We start from the raw sequence: 15580 nt of genomic DNA on the forward strand, positions 1-15580 counted from the left end.
GCGTCAACTTGGCCATCGTATGGCTGTAAAAATTTAATCCAAATCGTTAGTTGAAATAAAAATGTCATTTTATACCTTAACTTTTAACAAGCATTTTACTTAAAACCTACTTGGTTCATATTGAGCTAGTGACATAATTTTAAAAAAGCTATAAGTAGTTACCCAGCTCCCGCTCTCTGCAGGCGCGGCGATGGGCTGCGGCGGCCGCCGTCAGACGGATCGGCGCGACCTCGGCGCACGGCAGCTCGGCGCGCGGCGTCAACTTGGCCATCGTATGGCTGTAAAAAATTCATACAAATCGTTAGTTGAAAAAAAAGAAACTCATTTTATAGCTTAACTTTTAACAAGCATAGGGTTTGCACGACGGATCCGAAATGTATGGGAATATCCGCGGATCCGGATCCAGATCCGGATAATTTCATACATTTCGGATCGGATTGCAAACCCTAAACAAGCATTTTACTTAAAACCTACTTGGTTCATATTGAGCTAATGACATAATTTTGAAAAAGCTATAGTTACCCAGCTCCCGCTCTCTGCAGGCGCGGCGATGAGCTGCGGCGGCCGCCATCAGACGGATCGGCGCGACCTCGGCGCACGCAAGTAGTCGTTAAATCGGTACTGGCAATTACGTACGGCCGCCACAGGCACGCACACTCTGCCATACCTAATACCACGTGAATGTGATATAAAAGAACTTACAATTTTGGTTACATGACGACCGGTCTGGCCTAGTTGGTGACCCTGCCTGCGAAGCCGATGGTCCTGGGTTCGAATCCCAGTAAGGGCATTTATTTGTGTGATGAACACGAATATTTGTTCCTGAGTCATGGGTGTTTTCTATGTATATAAGTATGTATTTATCTATATAAGTATGTATATCGTCGCCTAGCACCCATAGTACAAGCTTTGCTTAGTTTGGGGCTAGGTTGATCTGTGTAAGATGTCCCCAATATTTATTATTATTATTCTCTTTATTTATTTTTCGTCTTAAGTTAGGTTTGTTATAATATGAATATAAAAGTAAAATATAAAAACACTTACAAAACAATAAAAAATACATATAAACACATTATTATTATTATTATTATTTGTATGTCTTTGCCATATCTCGGGACCATGGGGTCCCGGACCTTTGGGAGGCTTACGTGGGGCCGAACCCAACAGCGCAGAGGCCCTTTAAGACACTTTAATCTAAAAGTAAGGGATACACGTGGCGGATACCATCCCCGAACGCACAATGTGATACATCCGGAGATGGTCCCCGCCAGGTGCAAAGACTATTGCAGTGCAGCACTTTATTATTATTATATGTAAAATAAGCAGATAATAGATAAAATCGTCATGGAAAACACGACTCGTAACAATTGTTTGTCATGTTATAAATATACCCAACATAGCTGCGTTCGCTATTTACTCTAGGTATCCAAAATGCTTGTGGAAAATGGGATGGGACTTGGAGGCGAAGGAAAAATAGGGAGCTAGAGGAGCTTGTTGCGATGCCCAATATAATTGGCGAGATCAAAGCCACACGACTCCGCTGGCGCTGGCTCGGTCACCTGTACCATTACCATGAGTTTACAGTGACGGTGCTCGCTAGCGACTGCGTAAATGATTTCTATGGAGAATAGTACAGCGCCGTCGGCGGTCACTTATAGAACTAAAAATCGGCAGTATGAGTTCAACGCTAGCGATTACTTTTCGATAGGTATTTTAGGTTTTCGATAGCGAGTAACGTTTGTAGCTGTTGCCTATAGAAATTGGTACCATGAGTCACATTTTTGACATACGCTATCGAGCAATACGTTATCGACTGTAGTAATCTATTTCACTGGCATATTGGAGCGTGAAAACTTATTAGAATTCGTGTTATAGTATATTTTCTTATCATTATTTATGTAAATAATGTCAGCAAGGCATTATTTGGCATGGGATATGTTAGCGAAAGCTGCATATGAAGACGAACGACGTGAACAAGGAAAATATCAAGCCGATATGAGAAAAATATTAAGAAACCCACTTCAACACATACTTAAGTGAGAATAATTTTATTAAAGAATATAGGCTCAGCAAGGAAGCTTTTGAGGATTTGTGTGATTTGTTAATAAATCATGCGGTTTTGAAATCCACTCAAAGAGTGTCAGTGGAATCAAAGTTAAGTATAAATTCTATAAAAGTGTCAAGTACTTATTTATACATTTTATTTGACATTTATGAGTGTTATTTTGTAATTAACCAACAAACTAACTCTTGCAGGTTTTATGTGCATTACTATTTTATGCACAAGGTAGTTACCAACGCATGACTGGCAAGGCACACCATTTTTCGCAGGAAGCAATGAGTGTTTACATTGAAGAGGTAACAGCCGCGTTAAACCACCCCAATATTCTAAAAATGTTTATACATTTTCCAACCACACGCGAAGAAAGAGATGACATTAGACAAAGGTAAAAATAGACGAATCACAACTTAAACTAGGTACTGACCTAATTTACCTATCTGGAGGCGCGGCAGTGTCCCCGACAAGTCGAGCAAAACAAAGAGGCACGGCCGTACCATCCTTTTCTCGAAGCGATTCAGGCCATTTTCGACGTCCTGTAATATTGTGCTGGCTGAAGCTAGAACCCTGAATTTTCAGTAATATATAGGGCTTAAACATGCTTAAGATATATTCTCAAAAACATTCAATATGTTCATATTGTAGTTTAAGAATTATTGTGCATCAAAGTTCCTTATTTTCGACACTGACGCACTCACTCACGTAATATTCTTTCCTCTTATGACCACAATACAATACCTACAAACATTGACGTATTATATCTATGGACTGGCCTTACGGGCACTAAAAACCGGACAACTGCGAGTCGGACTCCCCTTTCTTATTGCCCGTAAGGCCAGTCCTGAGATTTAATACGTCAATGCCTACAAACCAATTTTCACATTTTAGTTTTTTCAATAAATATGGAATCCCAGGGGTGATAGGAAGCATTGACTGCAGCCACTTCAAGATATTTACACCCAAAAAGGAAGAAGAACACTTATATTTCTGTAGAAAGCATTATCACTCAATGAATGTACAAATGGTAAGTAGGTCTGTTTTTATCTGTATAGGTACCTAACCTACTCCTTAATAAATTTAGATTGACATGTTTATCTAAAAGCGATTTACTTACTCGTAATATTATATACAATATTAATTTTTCAGATATGTGATCACGATTGTAAAATTTTATCCATTAATGCTAAGTTTGGAGGTGCAGCCCATGATTCTTTCATATGGGAAAATAGTAATGTAAACAATTATATACAGTCCTTACACAGGCGTAATGAAATTGTCTGGCTTTTAGGTAAGACAATATATTTTGAGTATAATTTAAATTATGTTTCATTTAAAACAGCATTTATTTTTGTCCTTAATAAAAAATATTCCTATTTTACAGGTGATTCTGGTTACCCTCAACGGCCATGGCTGATGACTCCATATTTGAACCCAACTCCCAACTCTATTGAAGAAACTTTCAATGCAGCCCACACTTCTGCAAGAGTTGTCATTGAAAACACTTTTGGGCGATTGAAGAACCGTTGGCGCTGTGTACACCGAGATAGGAATTTACATTATAGGCCAGAAAAGTGCTCACAAATTATTATAGCATGTTCTGTGCTACACAACATTGCCTTAAAGTACAATGTTCCGGATCCCGAAGAGATATGTGAACAAGATCAAGGTACCTATTACCTATATAAGAAAGTAATACTAATAAAAAGGGCCTTCGGGAGGGGATATAGGCTATACATAACTATGTATAGCCAGTTTAGCCTATATCCCATCCCGAAGGTCCTTTTTATTAGTTCACTAGCTTTTTCCCGCGACTTCATCTGCATGGAATCAGTAATTTAGGTAGGTATTATTTTATCCAATCTGCGTTTTGTTGATTCCCCATACAAAGTTCCACCCCCTTAAAGGATGATTTCTGGGATAAAAACTATTCTATATCCTTCCCCACAACTCAAACTATCACCATACCAAATTTCATTTAAATCGGTTCAGCGGTTATTGATTGCCCATACAAATTTCCACCCCCTAAGGGGTTCTGAGATAAAAAGTATCCTATGTCCTTCCCCGGGAGTCAAACTACCCCTATACCAAATTTCAACTAAACCGGTTCAGCGGTTTAAGCGTGAGAGGTAACAACAGACAGACAGACACACTTTCGCATTTATAATATTACTGGCTTTTGCCCGCGACTTCGTCTGCGTGGAATTAGTAATTTTGTTAGCTATTATTTTGTCCAAACTGCGTTTTGTTGATTCTCCATACATATTTCGACCCCCCTTTTCACCCCCTTAAAGGGTGATTTTTTGAATGAAAACTACCCTTTGTCCTTCCCCGGGATTCAAACAATCTCTATACCAAATTTCATCTAAATCGGTTCAGCGGTTTAAGCGTGAAGAGGTAACAGACAGACAGACAGACTTCCTTTTATAATATTCGTATGGATAGTATGGATATACCTACTGGTGAAAGAATTTATGAAATCGGATAGGAACCTAGTTTAGGATAACATACAAAACTTCAAAATTACATTTTTATAATATTAGTGTATAAAATAAATAATTACCTATAGAAGAGCTCACTCTTTTCAGAATTTCATCGAGAGGAAGTGGTGTTGGAAAATGGAGGTGCTAGCGATTTATTAATGGGGAGAGCACTACGGGATCAGTTAGCTAGAAGACTTGCATCAAGGCGGTCATAGTATAATTGTTTAAGAGTGTAATGTTTGCAAATAGGTACCAAGTATCATTTGTTAAATAGGTAAAACAAAAAATATACATACACATTTATAACATTTTTATTTTTTTTCCCAATGACTTACAATTCTATTTCCCAATACTAACAATTGACTAAAACAATCTAACCACCTTTCTTGCATCCTTATCTGTAAATCTTTTAACCTATTCCTCTCCCGCTCTGCCTCCATTTGGAAATTTCGCCATTCACAGTCAGACCTGACGAAGGCTTGCCTTGCCAAATCGGACTGTGTCTGGGTACGAGTACGAGAGGAGAATGTTGGCGTCGGACGTGTTCGCCGCCGCCGCGGCGTAGGTGGTAAGGGCGTAGGACTCTGCGGCGCGTGCTGCCTGCCTCCAGCAGCCATCCGCGCGGCCCGAGTCGCAGGCTCCTGCGCCTGTGTCATGCCGGCCTCACTCCTGTCTAAAGGATACAAAGTAATGATAAATCAGTATTTATTGCACAAACATACATTCATACCTATTATAAATTGCAGGTTAAAAGAACACCTCTGCAAGATTAGGGTTTAAGTGTGTTGTGGGCAATGGGCTATAATATTACTGAGCAGTACTTACACCAGTTACACCTATAAAATGTGTCAATAAATGCAAAATTTATTATCTGCTTCTAAATGAGGTTTAGTAAATAAAACTCTACCTGGGCTGTTAACTATTTCAGGCTCCTCTCTGCCCGCCAAGTCTTGGTTATTCCTGTCCACAGGTAAGGGTGGAAAAACTGGGGGTTGAGCCGATGTCCCTGGCCGATTCCAATCTTCAACATCTGCAATAAAAAATAAAAACAATAAAATAAATACTTGGTAACAAAATTACAGCCAAAGAAAGATTGGTCTGTACAGTCAGCTGCAGAGAAAAGGTACCACCCCTGCATAGAAATTTGTATGAAAAGGTGCTAACTGCTAAGCTAATAGTATTGCTGACTGTACATTGATACTGGGCAATAGTATTCATACAAAAATATATATCCAATAATTGTTACACATAAAATCATTGTCATCATAAATGAAGAAAATATATTTGTGCCGCTACCCTTTCCAGGATACCGAGTCGGGACAACCAGCTTTCTAGGCAGAATCAATACCAGCTAGGCTATGGTGACTATTAACTATGTATGTTGTTAAAAATTTTCTCAGGACATGCATTAAATTAATTCCATTGATCTTATTTTCATAGTAACAATGATACGGAAACTCACTGGAACAAGTTTGTTGAGCTAACTCATCATGTAGTATAAAAATAGATGGGCTGTCATCATCATCAAGTGTCGGTAGTACAGTCAATTCAGTTACTTCTTCCTGTAAAATATTTTAATTTAGGTATGACCATAGAGTAAGATTAAATAAAGAATAACAAACTCCCATAGGACAGCATTCTCTGTGTAGGGGATTAAGTATGGGAGTTCTTACTCTTTATTTTATTCTTAGGGTAACATTCCATTTCTGACCGCAGCTGCACTATAATGGTACTTAACGCGTCGCTGTTACTGTCAATTTCCATAGTAAAATGAACAGTAGTGCAGCTGCGGTTGGAAATGGACTGTCACCTTAAGTGTAAGGCCTGAGTGGACGCTCAAGTGGGGCGTGCAGCGGGGCGGGGTGTGCGGCGTGCATGTTAGGTGGTAACCTAGGATTGTTCATTTTTTTTAGACCCCCATTTTTATTTTATTTTCTGAAAATATAGGTTAATTTAAGATACCCTTCGAGCAACACCGGCTTCCGACACATCGGAAGGGAGGGGCCCAAGCGATATCTCACCGTACAAATCTTTCTGCCATTTTTCGCGGGGGGAAAGGTGCACACAGTCGCACTTCTCACACACTTACATACAAAATCCAATCTGTAATGACGACACAAATACATAGAAAATGACACACGTCAAAGACAAATCTTGCAAACCTCGATCTCTTTAAAATGTGTACGGACGAGTGACAAGTGTCACAACACGCACACTAACACATTTTCGTTGAAGTATGTTATTGTATTCTGAGAGATGAGAAGTCGGATTTGTCGCTCGACCGATCCGCAATTTGTACTGAGCGAGCAAAATCGATAAATCCAACAATTACATGAGACTAAAATATAATAATTGTGTTTGAATGTAATTAAACGTATGATATGTAAAAAAAAATATTACATGTGAAATGTAACACTTTCTTTTTGTAAATTTGATGTCCCCGACCTCTTTTTATAACAAAAAACCGAGCAAACAGGCATTTTTGTGCAGCAGTGTTCACGCGCGCGTCTGGACTCGGTCTAGTGAAAAATCCAAGTGCAACTAGTTTTATTACCCGCGCTAGATTAGATTGACGCGCTAATCTTGTACCTCGGCAGAGGGGAAATAGTGCGAATGCCGTCTCCCTTCCGTGTTGCTCGAAGAAGATACCTATTTGAATGATTTATTAATTCACGGCTCGGTTGAATATTTATAATTTATTGAAAATATTGAGATACGACTTCTCGTAAATTACATGTAGTGGCTGATTTGATAAAGCACAAGCAATAACAAACATTAAAAAAATAGTTGTAATTGTCAATTGATTGTAATGTCACCTGTCTACAATGTCAGTGTCACGCGTTTCTATAAATAATAGAGATGCGCATAATCGTTCACTGAGTTGAAAAGAGTGATTCATATCTTTCGCTCGCGGTGATATATATCACTCATTTAGCTCATTTAGCTCATTTCGCTCAGTAGATCTGTAGACTAAATAGTGAGTAGAGAGAGATGTCAATCAATCAGATTGATTGAATTGTTTGGTTTGATTTGTATTACCTACGCACTTGATCGTTAAAAAATATGCATTATTAGTGTTATATAAGCTATACTATACATACATTTACTACAATATACATATTAAGCAGATTTTCCTTCATACTTGGACAGGCTTAGGACTGTCAATCTAGATTTTTTAGGTTAATAATAAAACGACGGAAAAACAAAGTTTCTCCTAAACGTACCTCATATTAAACATAAACCCCTCTAATCTAGATTGGCGTATTTAAAAATCTGTATGTACATTGATTCAAATAATACAATATTTACATTATTTACAGCTCAATTTTTACAGCATTATTATTTTGCGTTGCAACTTATAAAAAGTAATTCTTGCAACTTTTTGGGTGCAAGTCTTGTTCTACGTTCAGTCAGAGTATTCCCTGCTTTAGAAAAAATTCGTTCACAGGGAACAGACGTCGCGACTATGTTTAGGCGCCTCTGAACATAATCGTATAGCAATGGGTAAATGTGACGGCGTTCATGCCACCACATCAAGGGGTCAGATGTTCTTACGATCATTGGCTCTTGCATATACTTTTCCATTTCGATGATACCAGCAGCCGTTGGGTTAGCAGGGGCTTGCTGAGCAATTTGTTTGTCAAATTCTTCCCAAACCGAAGTTGGTTCGTCTGCTGGTACTGGTTCATTTCCTGGTGCTGGTGCAGTTCCTGGTGCTGATGAAGTTCCTGGTGCTGGCGCAGTTCCTGGTGCTGATGAAGTTCCTGGTGCTGGCGCTGGTGGATGTATTGGATGTGAGCGGGCATGTGGCTGTAAGGTATTGCCGACTTTTAATTTTAAGGCCGCTAAAGCTTTATCGGCCAAAGGTTTGTCGCGAAAACCTTTATCTTTAAACCTAGGATCTAATAGCGACGCTTCTGTGTTTAGTATGTGGTGCTGCACATAGTTGAAGCGTCGCTCCAGTTCAATTTTTAAAGTTTCCACCAGTAAGTTGACTGCAGGAATGGGTTGAGCAATGTACTTTTTTATATTTGTACCCAAAATATTGCACAATGGGACAACTTTTGAAAGGGTTACATTTTTTTCAGCACTAATTTCGTTTGTTACGTCATAGAACATTTTTAAAATAGGCACCGCGGCCTCCACCGTCGCCCAATCTTCCACACTCAGCATTAAGTCCGGTCTTGTCAAGGCAAGTGTGGCACATACAGCTGCTTTTATTTTTATTAACCTGTCCAGCATGTCATACGTGGAGTTCCAGCGTGTCGGAACGTCCTGTTTCAATTTTAAAGCTGGACATCGCAACTGTTGCTGCATTTGTTTTAATTTGGTAAGACCTTGTGTGCTTCTTTTAAAATACTCCACGATGCATTTTACTTTCGTTAACGTGTCCGCAATAGCACCTAAAGCTGTTTGCACGCATAGGTTTAGGGAGTGAGCAAAGCAGGAAACTTGCCGCCATCCGCCAGCCCTAATTGACGCAGTGACATTGGCTGCATTGTCACTTGGAACGGCGGTAATTTTATGGGTGATATTCCACTCTTGCATGATTATTTTCAAAAATTCGCACAGATTTGCTGCTGTATGACGCTCAGTATATTCGACACAACCTAACATTGTCGAATCTAATTTCATAATTTGATCGTTTTTTACTATGTAATGAGCCGTCACTGCGATAAAACTCTCATTATTATGTGTAGACGTCCACGCGTCTGTAGTAAGACATATTGACGGGGCTACTGCAATTTTTGCTTGAGCTTTTTCATATTCCTTTTTATACATTTTTGGTAAAAGGGTCTCCGACACTGTTTTTCGTGTTGGAAGAGTATATCCTGGACATAACATATTTACAAACTTTTTAAACTCCGGCTCCTCCACAATCGAAAACGGATGATAGCCGCGCGCAATCATCTTAATTAATTGTTCATCTATAATTTCGGCTCGCCGCGGCGCTAATGGTTTCGTATTATGCACAAACTGTGCCATGGAAGGCTGTGGACGAACCGATGCTGCTGCTGATGGCAGTGAGCATAGTGGTCTCTGCGGTGCGAGGGCTTCCAATGGTTCCGATGACACAGCGGCTGGCGATGACGTACTAGGAGCATTTAACTGCTCGATCGCCTCTTCTAGAGGAATAGGCTCTTGCCGTTGAGGTACAAGTGGCACTGTGGGATGTTTTGTATTTAAGTGCCTAGATAAGTTGCCGATATTGCCAGATGTTATAGCTAGTATGTTGGAACAATAAGAACATTTAGCCTTCTTTGGCTCAACTTCCTGGAAGTGGTTCCACACTGCACATCGTTTCCTAGACGACATTTTTGGCAAAACAAATTGTCACTTATTATACAGCTTACAGTTTCAAGCCAATCATGTAAGTAAGTACTTATCCTAGCAACGAACTATTTACAAACACTTAACACTATATTATATACAGTCAGCACAGCACTCAGCAGTTCGCTCTGCAAGTCCGCACCACTTAAAACTTTATATACTTATTTACAATCTTTATTAATAATATGCACAATTATGTCTATATTTACACTTACACTAGTTAACATTTTCATGCACAGTTTAATTAATAAAGTCGAGAAAAACTTTAAAAACTTAACCCGGCAAAGTATCGCGTATTTGTTTACAAACAAGGTCATAGTCAAACTGCATCGAATTACTCGGGCATGGGCGAGAGCGCGCGAAGCGCGCCAATTTCAAATACGTTGCCAGCCACGGACATCACAAACAGAGTAGAGTAGAAGTTAGAGACTCTCAGACTACTTAATTATTTCGCATTCGCAATGTATTGTTTTACATTCCATGCAAATGTTAATCTTTATCTTTACTACTACTAAGCCTAAATAGATTGAAGACTAAAAGTAACGATGAACATTCGTGTGAAAAATGAAGCTTTATCTGCCATCATTTATTTACCTACATAAAAAAACCTAGCCGTGCTCAATTATGATGAAAATCTGATACTATATATAGTGTACATTTCATAAAAATATTAGACTATCATTACATTAATTACACTACCTAAGCCCGTCAATTAAATCTTAAACTAAAATTGGTCAACAAACGACAGCCGTAGTCTGCTCTCTCGACATCCAACAGTACTCTGTACATAAAAGTGCGTAAATGGGATGGTTATATAATACGCACAGCCATAAGTGCGACGAAGAAAGCAAATCACACGGTACGGATCCCGCCATGTTTTCCCGGCACCCTCCGAATTCATCCGAAACGCTCCGAAACCGTCACTCCGCATCGTCTCACTCGTTTGGCTGGGCCCGCTCATTCGATCATGAGTGGGAAAGAGCGAGCAAGTAACACCGATATAAAAGAGTTACTGAGCGCAATGAGCTAGTCAAATCTGTACTGAGTTGAAGAGTGAGCTAGTTCAATCAAAAGATACAGTTCATTTGAATCACTCGCTCGCGAACGACACATGTCTAATAAATAATATCGTCTGGAAAACTCGTTTATTTTGAATCCCTAAATCAATAATTTCAAAATACCTACGCTATAAATTTGTGAAAGCTGATTCCAGAAATCTGCCTAAGTTATATAATATAACTTAGTTTTATTGGAGTATGTATCCATATAGCATCCAACTCCAACCATAACTTGGCTGAAATCAGGGGAGCAAAAATACAAATGTAAGTTACATCATATATTTTTTAACTGATTCGATTCGTAAGATGATTGGATTCATAAAATCGTTATATGCGTCCATTGCTAAGGTAGCACCCAGTGGGTTCTACCGGCTTGTCACCATTGTTTGGATATTGTACTATATTAGGTACATGCCAATTTTGCTAATTATATCCTATAATTTCAGGTCATCATGTGATTCCTATTTAGATACGGCTGTGGGATACGTAATGTACGAAGGAGATTGATTTTGTTAAGGCACTTGGGCCCTGAACAAAGTTGAGCATTTTGTATCGAAACGAACGTCATATTAATCGTCATAATACTTTACGACAGTAAATAATGCCTGGGAACAGAGTAAATAACAAACCATACACTTCTCTTCTGGTTCGTCAACAAGAAGCCATCATTGTCAGCTGCTCGTGCAGAACATGATGAACATACATATATGTATAGTTACTTTTTTTTAGGAAACATATATACATATATTTCCTAAATTAATAAAAAAGTAGGTAAACAAAAACATGTTTTATTATTCACAACTATTAACTTAAGTCTTGTCCACCATGATATCAGCAGCTTGAACTGCAACATGTACCTGGAAATTAGAAATTATATCTTTTTAAAGCAGTTTCAGGCTGAATTTTGAGTATGACTATGTATTCTTGTATAGTGTTTCTTTCTAGTAGGCACCATCTCTGTTTAACGGTTTGCCTTTATATACTCTGGCTACATTACCACAGAAAACACATAGGGCCCCGCGACTCTACCTACAAAGTGAGCTTTTAAATAATTGTAGTAAAATAATATTAATTTTATACTTACATCGACGTGATCCTCACAGCAATACTGTGTGTAAGTAGGTAGGTATTCCAAGTTCAATTCACGGCACCATGTTTCACGTCGTAGGTCTTCGCGGATTCGAACAATTATTTTTGTGAATCATTCCCACACGTAGGAACAAGGTCTTTGATATATTAAGCAACGAAAACTACTGTTTAGGTATCAATTATAAATCAAATCATAACAAACCAGCGCAGCGGTTTAACTGAAAAATTTCATTATGACAATCGATGACAATGATAACTTTGACAATTACGTGAGTGACGGATTGATTTACTATGGTCCGATAACTTTTATTATGCGATGACTTTACATTCAGCCAACGAGAAAGGTCAAACTAAGGTCATAAGGATATTTGTTGAAATATCTTCAATCCTCAATTATTATATCGCAGCAAATGTCGGAAACTGTTTGAAAACCTCATATCTCGAAATGGTTTTCGAAATAGAACATTTAAAAAAAAATGAACATTCCTAGGCCTTAGTACACGCTGCTCAAATTACTTGTGAGCCCGATGCCACGCTGCACACCCCGCCGAAATTGTTATTAAGCATGAAGTACCCATTACCCTACCTCCAGGCCAACCTCCGGAATTTCTACAATGCCTGTAGCTGCCCGTGTCCCTGTTATAGCCAGCACCCTCTGCTCTAGGTCACTTAATTTTAATTTACAAGCAGGACCACCACCAGTTCCTGCTCCAGCTCTGAATATCCGAGCAGCCTTTTTCTTCGTATTGTTCTTCAGGTCACTCCACACCTTCACACCCAACACGCACACGCACACACACACACACACACACACACACACACACACACACACAAAATCATTGAAGAGCGAACCAAATGTACATGCAAAGAAAAAAATGTGATGAATGAATAGGTAAATGAAAACATTATAAAATTTATAAATATAAAGCTAATGGGTTATACACACAAAACTTCCGTGAGACACAGACATATTAAATATATTAAAAACCTGACATTACCCCAAACCCGATATTAGTGACCCGTTTTTAATATATTTAATATGTTATACACATACCTTTCTCCACTTATCTGTATTTTTAGTGACGCCTGTCGCATCCGCGTTCAAAAGTTGTGTGAGCTCGGCCCACCGTCGTGTATTAAGTTCCTTTCCGTGTGGCCCATCATTTGGTTTGCTAAGGTCACCATGCCTGTAACACATGAGATGAGAGGGACCTTAAAATACTTTGCTAACCACTTGAAACTAAAATATTTCATCTATTATAAACTAGGGAGACTGTATAACTCAAATTAAAGTTAAAGTACATAGATACTTACTTTTGCATGTAGTCAACTAGAAGTTGAAATTGTGACGTACAGTCAGCAGCAGAAGTCGCTATACACTCCAGGTGCTCAAAGAGAGGTAAACGTTTAAACTGTCAAAAAGTTGTTGACTGTCATGGTAGCATTTACTTGTGAGCGCTCAACGTGTCACAAATATCTTAACAGTCGATATTCATTAATTTCTACACTTACAACAAGTCATTGATACCTTAGCTGTCAAAAAACCACTGGTATCTAAGCGGTCAACGTGTCAAATATATCTGAACAATATGGAAACATAGACGTTTAAAGCATACAAGTATGGTCGAATATTGAATGAAAAATAGCCATGCTAATTTCAGGTACTTAAAGCGTTTTGACAATCATCGAAAGCAGTGCAGACTTGTCATCACATACATCTATCTCACGTTTTGCTCTACAACCATTTGACAGAGGCCTCTCGGTCAACTTACTGCAAACAACTGCAAACTATTTCTTTTAGCAGAATCGTCAAAACGAATGACACATAGCGAAAGCTAACTGAAGCCGAATTTAGAGTCAATTGTCAAGGCACGTTGTGGTCTCAGTAACAGGCGTTTGCTTTTCAAAGCAGAGACCGCGGGTTCAAATCTCAGTCGCACGCACCTAGAGATTACAGCTTTTTTTTTTTGGGTTTCATTTCTATTATTAATTTGTGTCATCTGGTTTTATGTTAATTTCACATTCGTTTATATAATTTTTGAAGATATGTCACATGTAGCGTATGTACGACTTTCTAACAGGACGTTGTAGGTTTGAACCCGCAGTGGGCGTTCCTTAGATTACTCCTGTGCGGAATGCCATTTGATGTTTACTGCTAGGTTATATAACTAAAAATGGCCCATTTAGATCGGTCAGTGTGGGAAAATCTAAAACTATGCAGTTTTTCTTGTTACTAAAATCGACGACATGGTTCCTAAGAAGAGATCGGTGTATATCTTATAGTTTCAGATTTTCCCATATTGACAGATCTAAATGGGCCACCCTGTATACTATATTTTAGTATAATAAGCGGGCTAAATAAATATATTAACATATATTTGCTCTACGGTTTGGAAGAACGGCCGCCTATGAACGTTAAAATAAAAAACCGATCATTTACCTAGAACCTACTTATGTATTGTCTAAGTTTGACACTTGACGATAAAATACTTCTTTAAGAAAGGAGGTGTCAATTCGTAGCTGCTACAGTATTTTTTTTTAAAGTTAAACAGATAATATGTTGATGCCTAGTTACCATTGAAATAACAACTGGTGGCACCCTGGCTGCTGACGTACGTGATAGGCAGTGCGTGTAGGTATTAATGACAGCAGCTTGAATTTGAGTGCTTAGTTACCTCTGACTTTCTAACCGTTATTGTCATTGTGATTAAATAAGGGTGTATGTGTTAAAGAAAAACTCAGAAGTTAAGATATATGTGACGAACTGAAAGCCTACGTGAAAAGTGTTTATGTTTTCTTGGACACCTTGCCCGCTCAGGTATATCTGCTGCTGACTGTACGCATTTTTTTGAAGTGAAAACTTCTTTAGCGGCGCTTGGCACTTTTTTATTCACAGGAACACAATTAAAAACACAATTTACAAAAGCAACAACAGCCAACGGACGTCAAGCCAGTCAACTCAAACTTATGTAGAGAACTGTCACATTGACAAAGTAACCAACACAAATACAAGACCCCACTAACACTTTACATAATAATACTGTGCCATGACGCTTTAAATTAGCACGGTTATGTATATATTTTTTAAACGAATGCTTGGATACTTAGCTTTTTGCCCAATATCGTCCTACTCTGTCGTTTCAGTATAGTCAAAAAAAGATAGCTTTCTTTGCTGTGAAGTTTGGCACGTCACTCCAAGGTAATTCCCTATCGTAACGTTAACTACACGATGAATCGAGCTTACGTTAGCGAGTATAGTAAACGAGTAATTGACTCGTGGTACCAGTTGTTTCGAAATCTAAGTTCTCGATACAGGGTGACCACTATTTCCTACAACTAAAATTCCCTGACTTTTCCCGGTTTTCCAGGCGTTTTTTCAAGTTTTTCCCTGACCATAATCTTAAATGTAATAAATATAAAATATATAGTTGGAATACATTTTTGCGCTTTTGCAGAATTATCTGCTAGCAAATCACAATTTATAAATACAATGAAATAATACAAAAACGTAAATAATAAGAAGTAGGTAGTATCTGAATAGCTCAGTTGGTAAGAGCGAAAGC

At 38.5% G+C, this 15580-nt stretch overlaps 2 protein-coding genes across 2 annotated transcripts; one reads left to right on the forward strand and one right to left on the reverse strand.

Annotated features, from left to right (window-relative positions):
- The first annotated feature begins 2204 nt into the window (after positions 1-2204).
- On the forward strand, positions 2205-4845 carry LOC134794932 (putative nuclease HARBI1). The gene is made up of 5 exons (XM_063766796.1): positions 2205-2447; positions 2948-3083; positions 3206-3347; positions 3441-3725; positions 4645-4845. Exons 1-5 carry the CDS (start codon positions 2302-2304, stop codon positions 4752-4754), a joined length of 819 nt encoding a protein of 272 aa, XP_063622866.1. The 5' UTR covers positions 2205-2301; the 3' UTR covers positions 4755-4845.
- A 5-nt stretch (positions 4846-4850) lies between these two features.
- LOC134795230 (uncharacterized) lies at positions 4851-13339 on the reverse strand. The gene is made up of 5 exons (XM_063767061.1): positions 13332-13339; positions 13072-13204; positions 6002-6101; positions 5447-5569; positions 4851-5212 (listed from the first exon to the last, which is right to left on the reverse strand). Exons 1-5 carry the CDS (start codon positions 13337-13339, stop codon positions 4851-4853), a joined length of 726 nt encoding a protein of 241 aa, XP_063623131.1.
- Positions 13340-15580: the final 2241 nt, after the last annotated feature.

This window comes from Cydia splendana, chromosome 11, assembly GCF_910591565.1.
Source record: "Cydia splendana chromosome 11, ilCydSple1.2, whole genome shotgun sequence".
Taxonomy (NCBI): domain Eukaryota; kingdom Metazoa; phylum Arthropoda; class Insecta; order Lepidoptera; family Tortricidae; genus Cydia; species Cydia splendana.